The sequence below is a fragment of the Mandrillus leucophaeus genome, unplaced genomic scaffold (assembly GCF_000951045.1).
Source record: "Mandrillus leucophaeus isolate KB7577 unplaced genomic scaffold, Mleu.le_1.0 Scaffold406, whole genome shotgun sequence".
NCBI lineage: Eukaryota > Metazoa > Chordata > Mammalia > Primates > Cercopithecidae > Mandrillus > Mandrillus leucophaeus.
Genome location: NW_012104321.1, coordinates 1,340,734 through 1,360,417, shown reverse-complemented (window position 1 = coordinate 1,360,417; position 19,684 = coordinate 1,340,734). Strand labels below are relative to the sequence as shown.

The 19,684-nt window shown below is 35.1% G+C and overlaps 1 protein-coding gene across 2 annotated transcripts in view; it reads left to right on the top strand.

Moving 5' to 3' along the window:
* The window catches only part of MMRN1 (multimerin 1), a 97,006-nt gene that overhangs the window by 69,433 nt on the left and 7,889 nt on the right, over window positions 1–19,684 (top strand). For both annotated transcript variants that reach the window (XM_011992178.1, XM_011992179.1), the window contains 2 exons: window positions 2,293–2,466; window positions 9,312–11,300. In XM_011992178.1, coding sequence (XP_011847568.1) covers window positions 2,293–2,466; window positions 9,312–11,300 — 2,163 coding nt within the window. The remainder of the gene's footprint in view (window positions 1–2,292; window positions 2,467–9,311; window positions 11,301–19,684) is intronic.

Below are 19,684 nucleotides of genomic sequence, written 5' to 3'. Positions count from 1 at the left end.
ACACATATTTAATTTTTAATTAAACATTTAAATGGTTTTAGGCTGGGTGTGGTGGCTCACGCCTGTAATCTCAGCACTTTGGGAGGCCAAGGCGGGTGGATTACAAGGTCAGGAGATCAAGAACATCCTGGCCAACATGGTGAAATCCCGTCTCTACTAAATTAGCCACATGTGGTGGCACACACCTGTAGTCCCAGCTACTTGGGAGGCTGAGGCAGGGGAATCGCTTGCACCTGGGAGATGAACCATTCCACCTCACTCCAATCAGCCATTATCCTTCCCAGTCTCTGATAACCATCCTTCTACTCTCTATCTCCTTGAGTTCAATTGTTTTGATGTTTAGATCCCACAAATATGTGAGAACATGTGATATTTGTCTTTCTGTTCCTGGCTTATTTCCCTTAGCATAATGATCTCCAGTTGCATCCATGTTGTTGCTTTGTTTTTTATGGCTGAGTAATACTCCATTGTGCATATATACCACATTTTCTTTATCTATTCATCTGTTGATGGTCACGTATATTTCTTCCATATCTTGGCTATTGCTGCGAATAGTGCTGCAATATACATGAGAGTGTGGATACCTCTTGGATATACTGATTTCCTTTCTTTTGTGTATTTACCTAGCAGTGGGATTGCTAGATCATGTGGTATCTCTCTTTTTAGTTTTTGAGGAACCTCCAAACTGTTCTCCATAATGGTTGTACTAATTTACATTCCTACCAACAGGGTATGGCAGTTCCCTTTTCTCCACATCCTGGTCAGCATTTGTTATTTCCTATCTTTTGGATATAAGTCATTTTAACTGAGGTGAGATGATATCTCATAGTAGTTTTGGTTTGAGTTTCTCTGATGATCAGTTATGCTAAGCACCTTTTTATATGCCTGTTTGCCATTTGTGTGTCTTCTTTTGAAAATGTCTATTCAAATCTTTTGCCCATTTTTTGATTGGATTATCAGATGTTTTCCTATAGGGTTGTTTGACCTTCATATATATGTTGATTATTTAGTCCCTTGTCAGATGGGTGGTTTGCAAGGATTTTCTCTCATTCTGTGGGTTGTGTCTTGACTCTGTTGGTTGTTTCCTTTGCTGTGCAGAAGCTTTTAAACTTGATGTGATCCCATTTGTCCATTTTTACTTTGAGCATCTGTGGTTGTGGGGTATTACTCAAGAAATGTTTGCCCAGACCAATGTCTTAGAGACTTTCTCCAATGTTTTCTTGTAGGAGTTTCATGTTTTGAGGTCTTAGGCTTAAATAGTTAATCCTTTTTTATTTTATTTTTGTGCATGGCAAGAGATAGAGGTCTAGAGTCATTCTTCTGCATGTGGACATCCAATTTCCCCAGCACCATTTATTAAAGAGATTGTCTTTTCCCCAGTGTTTGTTCTTGGCACCTTTGTTGAAAATGAGCTCACTGTAGATATGTGGATTTGTTTCTGGGTTCTCTGTTCTATTCCATTGGTCTATTTGTCTGTTTTTATTCCAGTACCATGCTGTTTTGGTTACTATAGTTCTGTATTATAATTTGAAGTCAGGTAATATGATTCCTCCAGTTGTTCCTTCAGTTGTTCTTTTTGCTTAGGTAAACTTTGGTTATTCTGGGTCTTTTGTTGTTCCATATAAATTTTAGGATTTTTTTTTTTTTTTTTTTTGTATTTCTGTGAAGAATGTCATCAGTGTTTTGATAGGGATTGCATTGAATCTGTAGGTTGCTTTGGATAGTAAGGACATTTTAACAATATTTATTCTTCCTATCCATGAACATGACATATCTTCAATTTCTTTCATTAGTGTTTTATAGTTTTCATTATAGTGATCTTCCACTTCTTTGGTTAATTGAATTCTTATGTATTTAACTTTGTGTGTGGCTACTGTAAATGAGATTACTTTTTTTTCTTTCTCAGATTATTCACTGTTGGCATATAAAAATGCTACTGAGTTTCATATGTTGGTTTTGTATCCTGCAATTTTACTGAATTCATTTATCCATTCTAATAGTTTTTTGGTGGAGTCTTCAGGTTTTTCCAAATATAAGGTCATATCATCTGCAAACAAGGATGCTTTGACCCCTTCCTTTCTAATTTGAATGCCCTTTATTTCTTTGTCTTGTCTGATTGCTCTAGCTAGAGCTTCTAGTGCTTTGTTGAAAAACAGTGGTGAAAGTGAGCATCCTTGTTGTGCTCCAGATGATAGAAGAAAGGGGGTTTTAGTTTTTCTCCATTATATGATACAAACTATGGGTCAAAATATATTTTTAAATGGTCTCAATTTTCTCTTCTTCTATATGCAGAAGTGATGCGAAAAATGACTGACCAGGTAAACTACCAGGCAAAGAAACTGACACTTCTGCAGAACAAGATTGACAATATTTCTTTGACTGTGAATGACATAAGGAACACTTGCTCTTCCCTAGAAGGAAAAGTCAATGAAGATAAAGGCAGAGAATTTCAATCTCTTCTAAAAGGTAAAAATAAAATAAAATAAATTATTCATTCAGTAACACAGGAAGCAAATGATTCATTTTTCTTTTCTTACATCACTTCGAGATCTTTGCTTTAGTCTGGGTGGTATGGAAACCTAAGAAAGATATTTTTTGAATGAGATATAAAATCACTAAAATTCTGAAATAATTTGAAATATCTACATTTTATTATATATACTGAAGTCTTTGAATATTCCATTTGGTTGATAAACATAATGCATCTAATTATAGCCTTACTTATATTCATTTTTAGTTAACGCGAGTCATATTAATTTACTTCAATTGTGTTATCCACTTCAAGAATAAAGATACATTTAGGGGATCAAGACCGCTAGATGCCTGTTTGACTCAATACTAATCTGAAGTGGATCGTTAGCCCCAAAATTTTCTAGGTTATGGTGTAAAATCTACTAAATATATCCTAAAACATTCCAGTTATTATTAATATTAAAAAAAATTTATATATGTGAATAGGCTTTGCCTGAATTTTGTGCTCTTAAAACAGTGGGCTTAAAAGCAGGCTATGTTTCTTTCTGGAGGCTCTACAGGATAATCCATGTTCTGCTAATCCAAGTTGTTGGCAGAACTCATTTTCTTGCAGTTGTAGGACTGAGGTCCCTGTTTTCTTGATGTCTGTAAACTGAGGTCCATTCCCAGCTTCTAGAAGCCACTGCATTTCTTGACTCATAGTCCTCCATCTTTAAAGCCAGCTACATTGTGTTGAGTTCTCTCTGCATCTTTCTGACCATGTAACTCCATTGGACCTACCTGGATAATTAGAAAAATCTCCCTATCTCAAGGCACTTAACTTTAATCACATTTGCCAAGTCCCTTTTGCCATGTAAGATACATATTCACAGATATGGGGAATTAGCATATGGACACCTTGGGGGAAATGGGTGTGTCTTATTCTGCCTGCCACAGAGATTTATGTATAGTGAGTAATTGCTATGAAAGTGTTATACACAGGATACAATGGGACTACTTGACACTTGCAACAAATTCAATCTAAGGGGACCAGGGAAAGCATCTAGAAGGAGAAACCATCTCGATGTTAACCAGGCAAAAGGGTTTCAGGTAGGGCAAGGATGTTCTAGGCATGCAGTTAGTTTGGTTCCTGGGAGTGTCCCAAATGGGTTTATTGTATGAAACTTGTCTGTTTGCAAGTTTCAGGATTACTGGGTTTTTTCCCTTTGCTTTATTAATTAAAAAACTCAGTGTACAACCCAATTTTTATGATTCACAAGTTATCTTTTCTCTATTGTGGTTCTCAGATTTAAAAAAGACAAATAGGTGGATATTTAATATATCATCTACCAGTACAGACACTTACATAACTCAACAACAATTATGATTTTTTAATCATATAAATAATTGCTGCTACTCAGCCACTAAAAGAGAGACCTTGTCCTACGTATCTGATATGACCCAACCTTACCAATGCTAAGCATGAGAAGGAAATATTTTTCCCCCTGACGTGACAGCATGAGAAAGAAGTCAAATAGAAACAGTATGTAATTGACTATAACCATCTGAATGAGATTTGTTTAGCAAGAGTTGGTTCTCATGAGCTAAGAGAATTAGCCTGTCACCTGTTTTTTGTGACCTACCAGCCTACTACAAAGATTCTGGCACTGACACAGGAGAAAAATCACACACTCACAGCAACAGCGTTAATAATGAAACTCCCTCCTCAATAAGAGGAATTAATTGTATACTGAGCACAGTCATTAATTATAAGAACCAGAGGGCTTGAAGTTAATGAATATTCTTACAGGAAACAAAAACTAAACCCACCTGCAAGGTGCTGTGCTTGCCTAGCGAAACCACAGCTTCTTCCCTTGTTTATTTTACATCCAAGGTGAAAAACACTGCTTAATCTGACAGTAGCCATAGAAACTGTTGAAAATCAAATGTCTCAACTCCTTAAGAGGAGGTGGATACCTTAAGAGGCACCTAAATGTTATTAAAAGGCCATACATTCACAGTCACAGAAGGGGCATGCGAAGGTATCTGATACCAAATATATCTGGTAAGTCACCAAATGTAATATGCGCTTTTAAGAAAGTGGAAGCATATCAGTCACAGGAAACAGAATCAAATAGAATTAAAACGATATGCCCACTCAAATATTAACATAAAGCACCTTGATATGTTCTTGCAAAATCAGATTCTTGCACAGATGCTTGTTTAGTAACAAATTGTAGAAATGTCATCTGAAAAGCTTCTTATCCCAAAACACATTTTTAAGCTAATAATCTGTTTAATGTCTTTTCAGACATTGCTGTGATTTTGCACTCTCTTCAATGTATTTTTCCAAAAAAGTGTTAAAGCATAATAGCTAATTTATATTATTCATTTTCATTTTTTTTCCTAATTATATTGATCAAGCTTTTGTACTGAGTTTTATCTATCTGCAGCGTTTTTGCTTATTGTTATTCTTATTATGGCTTTCAGATCATGTAGTTTTTTGTTTGCTGAAGTTAAACATTTATTGTAATTGTTCACAATAAAGTCAATAAAGCTTAAATTTTTTTATTTCTTTTAAATTTTGAAAAATTGTAAGGTTATAAAGTCAAAGAAGGTCTAATCTGAACCTTAAATGTTTTATTATATTTCACCAAGTTTTTGATGTCAGGAGAATTAGAGTCATTTTTAACTAATGGGAAATGACTAAATGTTCTTATAGAAAGAGTAATATTAATATTACTATTGAATAGTACCTTACACTCAATGATACTTACATATTCTTTTTTAAGACCAGAAGTCTAATTTTCTAAATTTTACTTTCTCTGTATAGCATATAGAATGTACTTCATGAATATTTATTTAATAAATGGGTGACTGGTTAAATGCTAAGCAAAATTTAGAAGATAAAAATATTTTAAAGCCTTTCTGGTGTGATTATCCATGTTATTTGATACAAATGCTAGGACTATTTCTGCATAATTTATCTTAATTGTGGCTAGTCTTTTCTAATTCATTTAGCCTTTTCTTAGTACTTTAAGGCTGTGGTCATTGATTACTATTCCATATTTCATGTTTTGTTTTCTTTTTTCAATTACATACAAATTGATCTTTGGACTTTTAAACTTACTTTAGTTTCCACTAAGTTTATAAAAAGTAAAGTAAAATATCTTTTCCATTTTTTTTTTCATCTGGCAACACTAATCTTTATGATGTAGGATTTCCAGAGAAACGTTTATCCATCTAAATTGTAATATTTACAGCTTTGTTTTTGTACAAAGTTGTCAATATCAAAATGCTCAAACATCATTATATTTTAATAATCACTCTTTCACATATTTTATGTAAGTCCCTCATGTATGTTAAGTGCTTTTTAAAACTTACTTACAAAATAGAGACATGTAGAGCCTATTCTTTTAATCCTAGGATGATCTTTCTTTAATAGACTACCTAGTAGCCCTGACTGATGGCAATATCCCATTGTACAGACTTTCCTGTCTAAAATGCTTTGCATTATGTTGTATTTTACATTATAGTCATTGATTATGGTGTTAGTCCATTTTCATATTGCTACAAAAAAAAAAAAAAAACCTGAGAGAGAGTAATTTATATAGAAAAAGAGGTTTAATGGACTTGGTTCCACGTGGCTGGGGAGGCCTCACAATCAAGGCAGAAGGTGAGAAGGAGCAAAGCCACACCTTACATGGTGGCAGGCAAGAGAGCATGTGCAGGGGAACTGCCCTATATAAAACCATCAGATCTTGTGAGACTTATTCACTATCATGAAAACAGTATGGGATAAACCCCTCCCCATGATTCAATTTTCTCCCAATGGATCCCTCCCATGACATATGGGTATTATGGAAGCAACAATTCAAGATGAGATTTGGGTTGGGACAACGCCAAACCATATTTTCCCATCCCTGGCCCCTTCCAAATCTCATGTCCTCACATTTCAAAACCATCATGCCTTCCCAACAGTCCCCCAAAGTCTTCATTCATTTCAGCATTAACTCAAAAGTCCACAGTCCAAAGCCTCATCTGAGACAAGGCACGTTCCTTCTGCCTATGAACCTGTAAAATCAAAAGGAAGTTAGTTACTTCCTAGATATAATGCGGGCACAGGCATTGGGTAAATACACCCATTCTAAATGGGAGAAATTGGCCAAAACAAAGGGGCTACAGGCCTTATGCAAGTCCGAAATCCAGTGGAGCAGTCAAATCTTAAAGCTCTGAAATGATCTCCTTTGACTCCATATCTCATATCCAAGTCACACACTGATGGAAGAGGTGGGTCCCCATGGTAGTGGGCAGCTCCACCCCATGGCTTTACAGGGTACAGCCTCTCTCCCAGCTGCTTCCATGGGCTGATGTTGAGTGTCTGTGGCTTTTCCTCATGCACAGTGCAAGCTGTCAGTGAATCTACCATTCTGGGGTCTGCAGGACAGTGGCCCTCCTCTCACAGCTCCACTAGGTAGTGCCCAAGTAGATACTCTGTTTGGGGGGGTCCCACCCCACATTTCCCTTCTGCACCACCCTAGCAGAGGTTCTCTATAAAGGCTCTGCCCTAAAGCAGACCTCTGCCAGGATATCCATGTGTTTCTATACATCCTTTGAAATCTAGGTGGAGGTTCTCAAACCTCAAATCTTGACTTTCGTGCATCTGAAAGCCCAATACCACATGTAAGCCAGCAAGGCTTGGGGCTTGCACCCTCTGAAGCAATGGCCTGAGCTATGCATTGGTCCCTTTTAGCCGTGGCTGGGACACAGAGCACCAAGTCCTGAAACAGCACAATGGAGCAAGGTCCCCATGAAACCATTTTTTCCTCCTAGGCTTCTCGACTTGTGATGGGAGGCACTGCTTTGAAAACTCTGACATGTCCTGAAGGCATTTTCTCCATTGTCTTGGCAATTAACATTTGGCTCCTTGTTACTTATGCAAATTTCTGCCACCAGCTTGAATTTCTCCTCAGAAAATTTTTTTTTTTTCTTTTCTAGTTCATCATCAGGCTGCAAAGTTTTGAACTTTTATGCTCTGCTTCCCTTTTAAACATAAGCTCCAATTCCAAGCCATATATTTGCGAATTAATAAAACTGAAAAGAGCACCCAAGTGACTTCTTGAACTCTGCTGCTTAGATATTTCTTCTGCCAGATATCTTAAATCATTTCTCTCAAGTTCAAAGTTCCACAGATCTCTAGGGCAGGGGCAAAATATCACCAGTGTCTTTGCTAAAGCATATCAAGAATCACCTTTGCTCCAATTCCCAATATGTTCCTCATCTCCATCTGAGACCACCTAGCCTGGACTTTTTGGTCAAAACCATTCAACAAGTCTCCAGGAAGCTCCAAATTTTCTGACATATTCCTGTCTTCTTCTGAGCCCTCCAAACTATTCCCACCTCTGCCCGTTACCCAGTTCCAAAGTCGCTTCCACATTTTCAGGTGTCTTAATAGCAGTACCTCACTCTACTGATAACCATTCCCCACTCTACTGGTAACAACTATATTAATCCATTTTTATACTGCTATGAAGAAATACCCAAGACTGGGTAATTTATAAAAAAAAAAAAGAGGTTTAATGGACTCACAGTTCCATATAGCTAGAGGAGCTTCACGATCGTGGCAGAAGGCGAAGAAAGAGCAAAGCCATGTGTTACATGGCAGCAAGCAAGAGGGTGTGTGCAGGGGAACTGCCCTTTATAAAACCATCAGATCTTGTGAGAACTCACTATCTTGAGAATAGCATGGGAAAAACCCACCCCCATGATTCAATTACCTTCCACTGGGTCCCTCTCACAACATGTGGGGATTATGGGAAGTAAGATTCAAGATGAGATTTGGGTGGGGACACAGCCAAGCCATATTAATTATATTTTGAATGTGAATGGACATATCTTCCATTTATGTGTACTTCATCACTAGATATTATAAATATATCTCTAGTATATGTATTTTTTTCTGTTTTCTGTATTTGTATGCAAGTTTTTTTATATTTTAAACAGTCATTTTCTATTCTAAATAGTTATGAATATTAATAACTGTGAATAGTCCAGTATACTTTTCCTGTTCCTTTTTTTTCATGCTACATTTAGAGACTACTGCAATCATGTCTTACTATTAATCCATGTTTTCTAATATTTGAGACAGTACTATGTGTTTCATTACTTGCAAGTTTTCTCTTCTCTTTTTGTTAAAAATTAATGTCATACTATAATAATATGTCAGGTGTATCTTGAATTCCTATTTTCATTGGAGGAAGACTTAATGTTGAAATTCCCAAGCTTCATTATTATTATTTTATTGTTATTATAAACCAGTATTAAATCTTATGAATATTACTTCATTTTTTCCTCATTTGAGAATATCATTAAGAGTTTCCCCAGAAGTCAATTTATTAGCTTTTATAAGCTCAAAGCATAAGCTCTGAAACTTCATTACTAGAAACCTAATAACACAGTCATGAGCTAACACCAGGTATTATTTACTAAAGCAGAAAGCCCAAAGCCATTTATTTTCATACAAAACTAAAACTAGACCTAAAATTATTACACACAACAGTGTATTACTGAAGTCAGTAGTAGTTCCCTCATGTCTTTCATCCAAAGGACCTTAGTTTTATGGTTTTATTATGTTCTAGTATGTTTTGCAAGTGATATCTCCTCTCAGATTTATTATTTAAGGAATTGATCACCTTTTGTAAGTTATAGTAATTTTTAAAATTTTATAAGTAAATGTAGTTAAGTGGTATTTTTATTATTACATGTTATTAATGTTTAATTTCAAACTTTTTAATCTTTTTAGAGATGCTTAAAGTCTCATATAATGAAAATTATGTATTATTTATTGTTTCTTTCTCTAGATCTAAAATCCAAAAGCATTAATGTACTGGTAAGAGACATAGTAAGAGAACAATTTAAAATGTTTCAAAATGACATGCAAGACACCATAGCACAGCTCTTCAAGACTGTATCAAGTCTATCAGAGGACCTTGAAAGCACCAGGCAAATAATTAAAAAAGTTAATGAATCTGTGGTTTCAATAGCAGCCCAGCAAAAGTCTGTTTTAATGCAAGACGATCGGCCCACTTTGACTGATATAGTAGATCTAAGGAATCACATTGTGAATGTAAGGCAAGAAATGACTGTTACATGTGAGAAGCCTATTAAAGAACTAGAAGTAAAGCAGACTCATTTAGAAGGTGCTCTAGAACAGGAACACTCAAGAAGCATTCTGTATTATGAATCCCTCAATAAAACTCTTTCTCAATTGAAGGAAGTACATGAGCAGCTTTTATCCACTGAACAGGTATCAGACCAGAAGAATGTTCCAGCCGTTGAGTCACTTAGCAATAATGTCACTGAATACATGTCTACTTTACATGAGAATATAAAGAAGCAGAGTTTGATGATGCTGCAACTGTTTGAAGATTTGCACATTCAAGAAAGCAAGATTAACAATCTCACCATCTCTTTAGAGATGGAGAAAGAGTCTCTCAGAGGTGAATGTGAAGACATGTTATCCAAATGCAGAAATGATTTTAAATTTCAACTTAAGGACACAGAAGAGAATTTACATGTGTTAAACCAAACATTGGCTGAAGTTCTGTTTCCAATGGACAATAAGATGGATCAAATGAGTGAGCAACTAAATGATTTGACTTATGATATGGAGATCCTTCAACCCTTGCTTGAGCAGGGAGCATCACTCAGACAGACAATGACATATGAACAACCAAAGGAAGCAATAGTGACAAGGAAAAAGATAGAAAATCTGACTAGTGCTGTCAATAGTCTAAATTTTATTATCAAAGAACTTACAAAAAGACACAACTTACTTAGAAATGAAGTACAGAGTCGTGATGATACCTTAGAAAGACGTATCAATGAATATGCCTTAGAAATGGAAGATGGCCTGAATAAGACAATGACTATTGTAAATAATGCTATTGATTTCATTCAAGATAACTATGCCCTAAAAGAGACTTTAAGTACTATTAAAGATAATCATGAGGTCCATCATAAATGTACCTCCGATATGGAAACTATTTTGACATTTATTCCTCAGTTCCAACGTCTGAATGATTCTATTCAGATTTTGATCAATGACAATCAGAGATACAACTTTGTTTTGCAAGTTGCCAAGACCCTTGCAGGTATTCCTAGAGATGAGAAACTAAATCAGTCCAACTTCCAAAAGATGTTTCAAATGTTCAATGAAACCACTTCCCAAGTGAGAAAATACCAGCAGAATATGAGTCATTTGGAAGAAAAAATGCTGTTCGCCACCAAGATTTCCAAAAATTTGGAAACTCGGTTGCAAGACATTGAGTCTAAAGTTACCCAGACGCTCATACCTTATTATATTTCACTTAAAAAAGGCAATGTGGTTACAAATGAGAGAGATCAGGCTCTTCAACTGCAAGTATTGAATTCTAGATTTAAGGCATTGGAAGCAAAATCCATCCATCTTTCAAGTAACTTCTTTTTGCTTAACAAAACTCTCCATGAAGTTTTAACAATGTGTCACAACGCTTCTACAAGTGTGTCAGAGCTGAATGCTACCATACCTAAGTGGATAAAACGTTCCCTGCCAGATATTCAACTTCTTCAGAAAGGTCTGACAGAATTTGTGGAACCAATAATTCAAATAAAAACTCAAGCTGTCCTCTCTAATTTAACTTGTTGTATAGATCAATCGTTGCCTGGTAGTGTGGCAAATGTTGTCAAGTCTAAGAAGCAAGTAAAATCATTGCCGAAGAAAATTAATATGCTTAAGAAACCAACGGTAAATCTTACTACTGTCCTGATAGGCCGGACTCAAAGAAACACAGACAACGTAATATATCCTGGTAAGCTGTTACTGAAAAGTAACTTTTAATCTCTCTTTTTACTTAAATGATATTTAATAGATCTGTACAGTTGAGCAAGACCATTAAATATAAAACAACATACCTGAACTTGGGTAGATAGTCAAGTTGTGAAGATGACTGACATTTAAATCTGAATCTATCTTACAGTATTTTAGGCATCAATACAAAACAAATATTTCTAGTGTATATTTGGCTATAAGTTTCTAAAATTTTTCTGACTAGCCCTCTATAAAATAATTAAATTTGCTCCTATAGAACAATTTGCTTTGTACAAGTAATTAAACAAAGCTGTTAAGCAAGGAGATCTTTGATAGACCAGACTTGCTCATTTTGATATGCAATAGGAACTCAGTAAATATCTGTTCAATGATGATCTGACAATGAATGTCCAGGAAATAGATTTGGGTAAATCATAGAAGGTCATCAATGCCAAGCTAAGTGCTTAGACATGATTTTGTAAAGAGTAGGTGTCTGAAAATTTGTATCAGTGGATTGGTTGTGGTAAGAGCTGCAACTCAAAAGCATGAAGCTAGCAATAGTGTATAGTGTGATTGCAGAGGTGATATTAGGGATGTTACTGAATGAATATTGGCAAGAGGCATAGAGGAAGCTCTAAGGCAGATGTGAGAAATGTTGAAAAGCTCCCATAAACAGAAACAGAGGGAGAGTGTCAAGAAAAATGATTTGAGGAACATCAAATCTTGACTCTGATCCTAGCTGTATTAGTAAGTTTCTGTGTTAGTTAATAGCACTAGGTAAAACGTTCACCTCTCTAGGCCTTAGTTTCTTCCTTTTAGGTGATGAGATTGCAATAGGTGATTCGCTGAGGTGCTTAGTAGGGATATGCTGAAGACTGCATCACTGTAAAAAAAACCACGATCTGTTCACAGCCTTAATGCATGACACTTGGAAAAGAGAGAGACCTAGACTTTTCCCATGTTTTGAATTTGGGAAATGACAGAATAGTGGTACCATTAACAGATGTTCTAAACACCAAAGAAGAAGCATGTATTTTGGAAGAAAGAGGAATTGTGTGGTGCATATAAATTGCATAATAGTACCTCTGTATGAAATAAGTGTTTTATGAATATGGTTGTCATATAAGTAATATTGAATAATCTTTTCACAATAAGAATGGCTATTCATTCTTACAAAAAGAAATGGCTGTATTTTTCTCATATGAGTCTGTTGTTAAATTATAGCCCATTTGTATGAATTTTGTACTTTATTGCTTTTTCATTACAAAGGATGACCATTATTCTAACATAATATGACTCTTATTTAATGTATGTTTTGATAATATTAAAAATAACAATAAGAGTTGAATTCTCTCCATTATTTAAATTAGTATATTTATTTATGACTCCCCCAGATTAATCTGAACTAATAGAACTAATTTTACTTCTGTAGGAACATAGAACAAACTATTTAGACTTATACGTTTCCCAGAGAAAGACAGTAACTAAGATGTTCTTACATTAACAATTTTGGGAAATATAAGGAGTTGTTTTTTCATACTACTTCTATTCTTGGTCTTCACGTGGACACTTTATCATGATCTTCAATTAGCTATACAGCATGTGTGACCATACATCAGGCAAGCTATGCCATTTTTTAAACATACATATATGCTATTTTCGTAGTAAGTATAAAATTGAAATAGCCTCAAATAAATTGAGGCAAAAACATTTATAGAACATAAGAACTTTCAAACTTTGATAATATAATGAATCCATGTTAGGACCTTATAAAAATTGTATCTAGATACTTGTGATTGACTCAATATTGAGCTTAATAAGCTAATAATAAGAAATAACTCAGTTTTGATTTTTCTTTTCCAATAAGGCTTTGATAACATTGCTTCCTGTTCCTTTATTTACTGAGAATAGAACTTTCTATGTTCCTGTCTACCAAAAATAACTATTAAATAAAAGTTCTTTATTTTAAGTGAAGATACCAATAATGATGTCAAGGTAATAAAGGCCTAATTCCCATGTGCAAGGTAAATATTCATTTTATGCCAGACCGGGCCAGCAACAAAATGTATGGGACCCTTTTAAGTGGGTGCATAGGTTTGCATGCCCATTAAGCCAGCCAGACTTCCATGGGTCATAGAACAGATGTCACTCACTGGGCAGCTCAGCAGGCAAGGGCTATGAAAGATCATGAAATCAATGAACTCAGGCTAAGTTCTCTTGTAAGAATCAAACAATTGCAGAATAAACTACTACTTTTGATACCCTGTTTTATACCAGGAGTGGGACACACTGCTTAAATTTGGCTGTTTCATTTCACCTTTGATATTATATAGGTATTATACAGGCACATTGGTCTCCCACATAACTAAAGCCAGAAGATAGTTTATCATCATCTTATGAATCTCAGAGTCATATTATTCAGATTATAGCTGCCATCATTTGCAAAATAAGTACAGTATATAGAAAAAAAAGGAATAGAAACAGTGTCTTAATCCTAATTTTAATAACTGATAACTTACTTTGAAGCCTGATAATATTAATACTGTAATAATATGACATTAGTTAGCATTCATTAATATTTACTGTATGTTAGACACTGTGAAAATTCCCAATATTCATAACTTCATTTAACAATACCTGTGAGGTAAGTATTATTATTTATTCTGAAGATGAGTAAACTGACCCTCGGAGACATTAACTCAAGTATCCTGCCTAAGGTAATTTAACTAGTAAGTGATAGAGCTTGGCTTCTGGCCAGCTAGACTCAGGGCTCAGTCCTCAACCACATGCTCAGAGAGATTGTAGCGTGTGTTCACATGCCTTTCTCTTCTTTCTGTTTCTGTTTCATGCGTCATATGTTTTTCAGTCTGGCCATATCTGAATATTCCATATGGCCAGAGCTGATATTTTTAGGGAGTCTCTTTTCTTGAAGACCCAAATACTGATAATTTGTTTCTGCACATGAGGAAGTAGAGGTGCTACTTTTCAGTTTGGCTTTTCTGGGACATGGCCAGTGGGTACTTATTGAAAGTCACCATCAAATAGTCACAAGGTTTTCCTTTGCCTGACAAAGAAGGACAAAATTCAGAGTACTCATCCCTACCACTTCCTTTTGAGCCATTCCTACATTTATTCATGCTAATTCTGATTCCTAGTAGGCCACTGATGATAAGCTATTCTGGTTCAATTGCTAAATACTTGATTTGTTTCTAAACAATATTCTAATAGACACCAAGAGGTTTTTATTTCATCTTTGAAGATTTGTTTGTACAGCAATTGGCAGACTTATCCCTGCAGAGAGCTTTTGGCTGCCTGCCCTTCCAAGAGCAGCTGAATCCTGCCTTAACACAATGTCAGCAGCTCACTGTTGAGCATGTGCACCTCCTGCTTGTAAAACCATTGGCTTTTTATTTCAACTTTTCCCCTAATGTTTACCAATTTAGTCCTCCTTCATAAGCCTCTCTTATTAATAATTATTCCTGTACTCCCAAGAAAGGTTACTTTGTATAAAACATTTGGTAGTGTTTTAAAATGTAATTTTAAAAATTATAATAGATGTGAATATATGCTATTTAAAAGAGAAAAAATGAGGATCTAGTGGATATTTACCTGCCTTATATCACATTGAAAACATTTCTAAATTTTGTGACTCAGCATAGAGGCAATTGTGATGACTAATGAGCCCTGAACTTGGAATCAGGACACCAGGGTTCAAGTCCTGCCTGGCAATGTATTTATTTGTAATAAGTCATTTATTTTTCTAGACCTTTCTTTCCTCATTTATAAAATAAGAATAACATACAAAACCTTACAAGCTTATTTTGAGAATCAAGAATATAATCTGCAGATAGTGTATTAAGTTATTGCTATACGATGCAATTTTCTTAGCTATATTCAATGTATATGTTTTTATTTTCTCAACATTTTCACTTAATATTTCCATGCATCAACATAATTTACAAACTTATGGCATTTCATTGTTACTTATTATTACTTTGATAAGTCACTTTGTTTCAAACTCTGCATATGCTTATAACTTAGCTTATGGTTATCATGCAACGACAAATCAAAAAGAATAGGATACAAAATATAAAGACAGTGTAAAAACATGTACATTGATAAGCACTGAAAATAAATGTCAAAAAGTGGTTTTCTCCAAGTGATTTTCTACTATTTATGTGATTTTTCCATATTATAAAATATTTTCAAATATACCTCAAGATAACTAATAGGTTATCTTCTGTACAAAATGGCTGAATATAAGCCAGTTAAATTTTGAAAGCTATCTGCTTCAATTTAGAATTTATGATGTGTTTTAGAAGTCCCCCAAAAGCAAGTATGTATTTTGTAATTCAATAGAAGCGCTCTTAGGATCTGGTGCATCTATAGTGTTCACAGCTGTGGTTTATTATGGCAAAAAGTTCATAATAGGATCAGCTAAGGAAAAAGATACAAGCTGAGTCTGGGGAAATTTAGGCACAGCATTTTTTATGTTTATCCCTCCCATGATGGACAGCATTTCTGTGTGCTCTTTTTTTCTAGCCACATACACATACACAAAATTAGTAACATGTGTACATTAATTCTGCCCAGACACGCCCATCAGATACTCAGCACCCAAGAGTTCTACTGGGGGTTGGTCATATTAGCATCCTCTGCCTAGGACATACCAAAACCCCAGACTCTCAGAAGGGAAGCAGATATTCAGCATAAGCCATATTGTTTGTACAGAGAGTCTGGGCATGGTAAATGACACTTATCAGTTAGGGAATGGAGAGAAGTCAAGTTCCCAGATGCTAACCAACGGTAAAACCTTCCAAGTAGGCCTTTCTAAATATAGCAGTCTCTGGCCTGCTCTGTTCACTCTTTTCTGCAGATTATCTTAAAGATATTCTTTGTGTCAGAATTGGTTAGGAGGCCTGTCTGCTGGGGATGGCCTCCCCAGTTTGTGTCAATAAAACATACCAGTGTTGAAGGGAATAGTAAATGAACTCCTTTTTGTTCATGGCTCTCTGTGAGAAGAACAGACTCCCCCAGATTTCCATATGATTCCCTTCATAAGGAAGGATGATGACAGCTAAAGAGCGAATGCTGACGAAATTGACAACCTTTTCCGTCACCTTGTCCTCAGTAAAGTAGCCAGGCTATCTAAGGCGCACAGTCAGAAACCCAGATGTTTAGTGATCGCATTCTCTGAACCAAAATTTCTAACATTTGCTCTGACATGAAAAAGGAAACGGGAAGGAATTCCAGGTTCCATTTACACAGTTACTGCATATGCTTGGGTTCTTTCCCAAGCAAGAATCACAGGAGCTGTTTCCCAACAATAGACGATTTCTTTGACACCAAGGATTTGAAACAAATTTTGATTCTTGTCTGTAAATTAAATGCAATAAACATATATTTTTGTACTGGTCATTAACTATATTATGAATTTAAAATTGTACACAGTAGTATTATTTTGTAACTTATTATCAAACACGAAAAGGAAGGTGCCAGGATTATTAAATGACAGATTGTAAATTTGCTATGGAATGATCTAAGTGAACATGATATTTTCATCCTGACAAAAATCACAGCATAGAAATAATAGCTGTGTCATATATTAACTGCATATGAAGTCTGAAAAACATACTTTAACTTTTTAATTGCCAGTTTTACTATACATAGATTAAAATGGGCTCTCCAAAGAAATAATAATTATTTTAGGATAAAAACCTAATTTGAACTTTTTAATTCTGACTATGTTGACAGCATTGTTTTAGGGGAAAATATCACATGACACTCCATTGATATCAATATTAACAAACCTAAACTCAAGTGTCTTTACTCTAAAATCAAATTACCAGTGAAATTATGACACAGTGTTTATAGAAATAAAGCAATCAATGAAAAAAAATTATTGCATGTTGTGCCAGAATGATAAAAGTTCTAAACTACACCTATATTTTTACTTTTTACAAAAATGTAAACAATTGTTTTACAGTTAATCAACCTTCCTTTCAGAATTACTTTCCAGACTTTATAATCTTAAACAAGTGTTAAGATTTGAAATTTGGGTGGAAATTTAGATTTGAGGGATATTGGCATGAAAATGGTGTTTGGAAACTCTGGGTGTGGGTGAACTGAGCCAGGGGACTCAATAAGAGCAGAGTCAGAGGAACAGCAACCTCTAAAGCATAACTAGAGAGAGAGAAGTCGGGAGAGAATATCAAGAAGAAACAAAAGAGACAGGAGGATGAGTTCATCTGATGTGGACGCTAGCATATGATTGCATTTTCCAGGCCTGCCAAAATAAATTGGAAGTTATAAAAAATACATAATATCCCAAATCATCATCTGAATAATAATGAGACATCAACACTACCTTTTATATGTAACCTAAACTCAGTGACTTTACTGTCAACTAAGAAATTGCTTGTACACAACCATGTGTACATGTATTTAGTCATTTACTTGAACTAGGAAGTTTGTTTGAAAATGTGAAATTGCAGATTTACCTCAAGAGGATCTTTGTAAAACACCTTCCTAGACGGATGCTACAATAAAGATATAATTTCTATTATTCATGGTCATATTAGCTTAAGATGTTGTGCTAAAACTTTTTAAAGCAGTTTTTGTTTTAGGACCCAAATGAATTATTTTTAGAATTATGAATTTGATTTGAAAGTTATAATGATTCATAATTGTTCAACTTGATTCAACAAATATTAAGTCCTAAGTGGGATCAAGTTAGAAAGCAAGGCTCTGGCTCAGTAAACTTTGCAATTTTTTGTTCTAGAAGAATTTGCTAGTGAGGCTGGGAGTGGTGGCTCACCACTGTAATCACAACACTTTGGGAGGCTAAGGTGGGCAGATCACTTGAGGCCAAGAGTTCGAGACCAGCCTGGCCAACCTGGTGAAACCCCATCTCTAATAAAAATACAAAAATTAGCTGGATGTAGTGGCACGTGCCTGTCATCCCAGCTACTAGGGAGGCTGAGGCAGGAGAATAGCTTGAACCCAGGAGACGGAGGTTGCAGTGAGCCAAGATCGTGCCACTGCACTCCAGCTTGGGTGGCAGAGTGAGACTCTATCTCAAAAAAAAAAAAAAAAATTGATAGTGAAAGATATACCTATAGAGCAGTGTTATGTTCTGTTATATTTTATACTTTTTTGATATTTTGGTATGTGCATATGAATACCATGTTTTTATGAAGCTATTTTGAATGTGAAAGAAACAACACACCACAGCATATTCTAAGTATTTATCTAACTTGTATTCGATTTTTGACTTTTGTACAGTTTAAATTTTTTCTCTATTTTAAATAGTGTTGCACTAATAAATTTTTGTGAACATCTCTAATCTTACTTCCTTAAGATAACATCCAAGAAGTAAAATTATTGGTGCAAAGCCCATGCACATTTTAAAAGAATTTGATAAATATTGCCAAGTTTCTCTTCAGAGAGTATCAGTTTACGCTCCCTTAAGCAACTTATGAAAGGGCCGTGTTTTACCTGTGTGCACATAAATACACATGGGCACGTTAACTTTGCCCAAAAAGTTTGTCTAAAAAATTAAAAAATATTTAAATATGAGACTTTTAACAGACAATGATGACACTATTGGTATCTTTTATTTTATCATTTTAATAGTTGTGCAGTTATATCCCATTGTAATTAGGGAAGCTTATTTCGCAGCTATATGGACGAGGGTTGTTTAGAGGCAGGCAAAGTGGTGTTAAGACTGCTGTAATCATCTAGATATGAGAAAATGAGAGCATCAATTAGAAAAGCTAATGGGGATGGAATGGAAATCAAAGGGCAGGGAGATTACTTTTGGGAAGTTACATTTGGTAAAATAATAAGTTTTATAGACAACAAAAAAGGCGGGATGATGACCTATAATATTCTTAGTGATTTTGAAATCCTAGGTAGGAAATTAAGGGACCTGAAACGATGTGAGTTTATTTGTTTGTGGTATAACTTACATTTAGTTAAATGTACCAATGTTGATAGATAGCTTATGAGGTTTGACAAATACATAGTCATATAACCTTCACTATAATCAAGATGGAGATCAGTTCCATCACCACCCCTAATTTCCTCATGCGCCTTTGTAGTTAAACCCTGTTCCCACTCCCAAGCACTGGCAACTGGTGATCTGTTTTTTTCCCAGACAATTTTATTTTTTCCCGAATATCTAAGAAACAAACTCATACAATATGTGTAGGCTTTGGAGTCTGGCTTCTTTCACTTCATGTAACATATCTGAGATTCATCCATGTTCTTGCATGTATTCCTTTTTATTTATAAGTAGTAGATTGTATAAATATACAATTTCTTTATCTATTTACCAGTTGAAGGATCTTTTTTTGGTTGTTTCCAGTCTGGCGTTACTGTGGA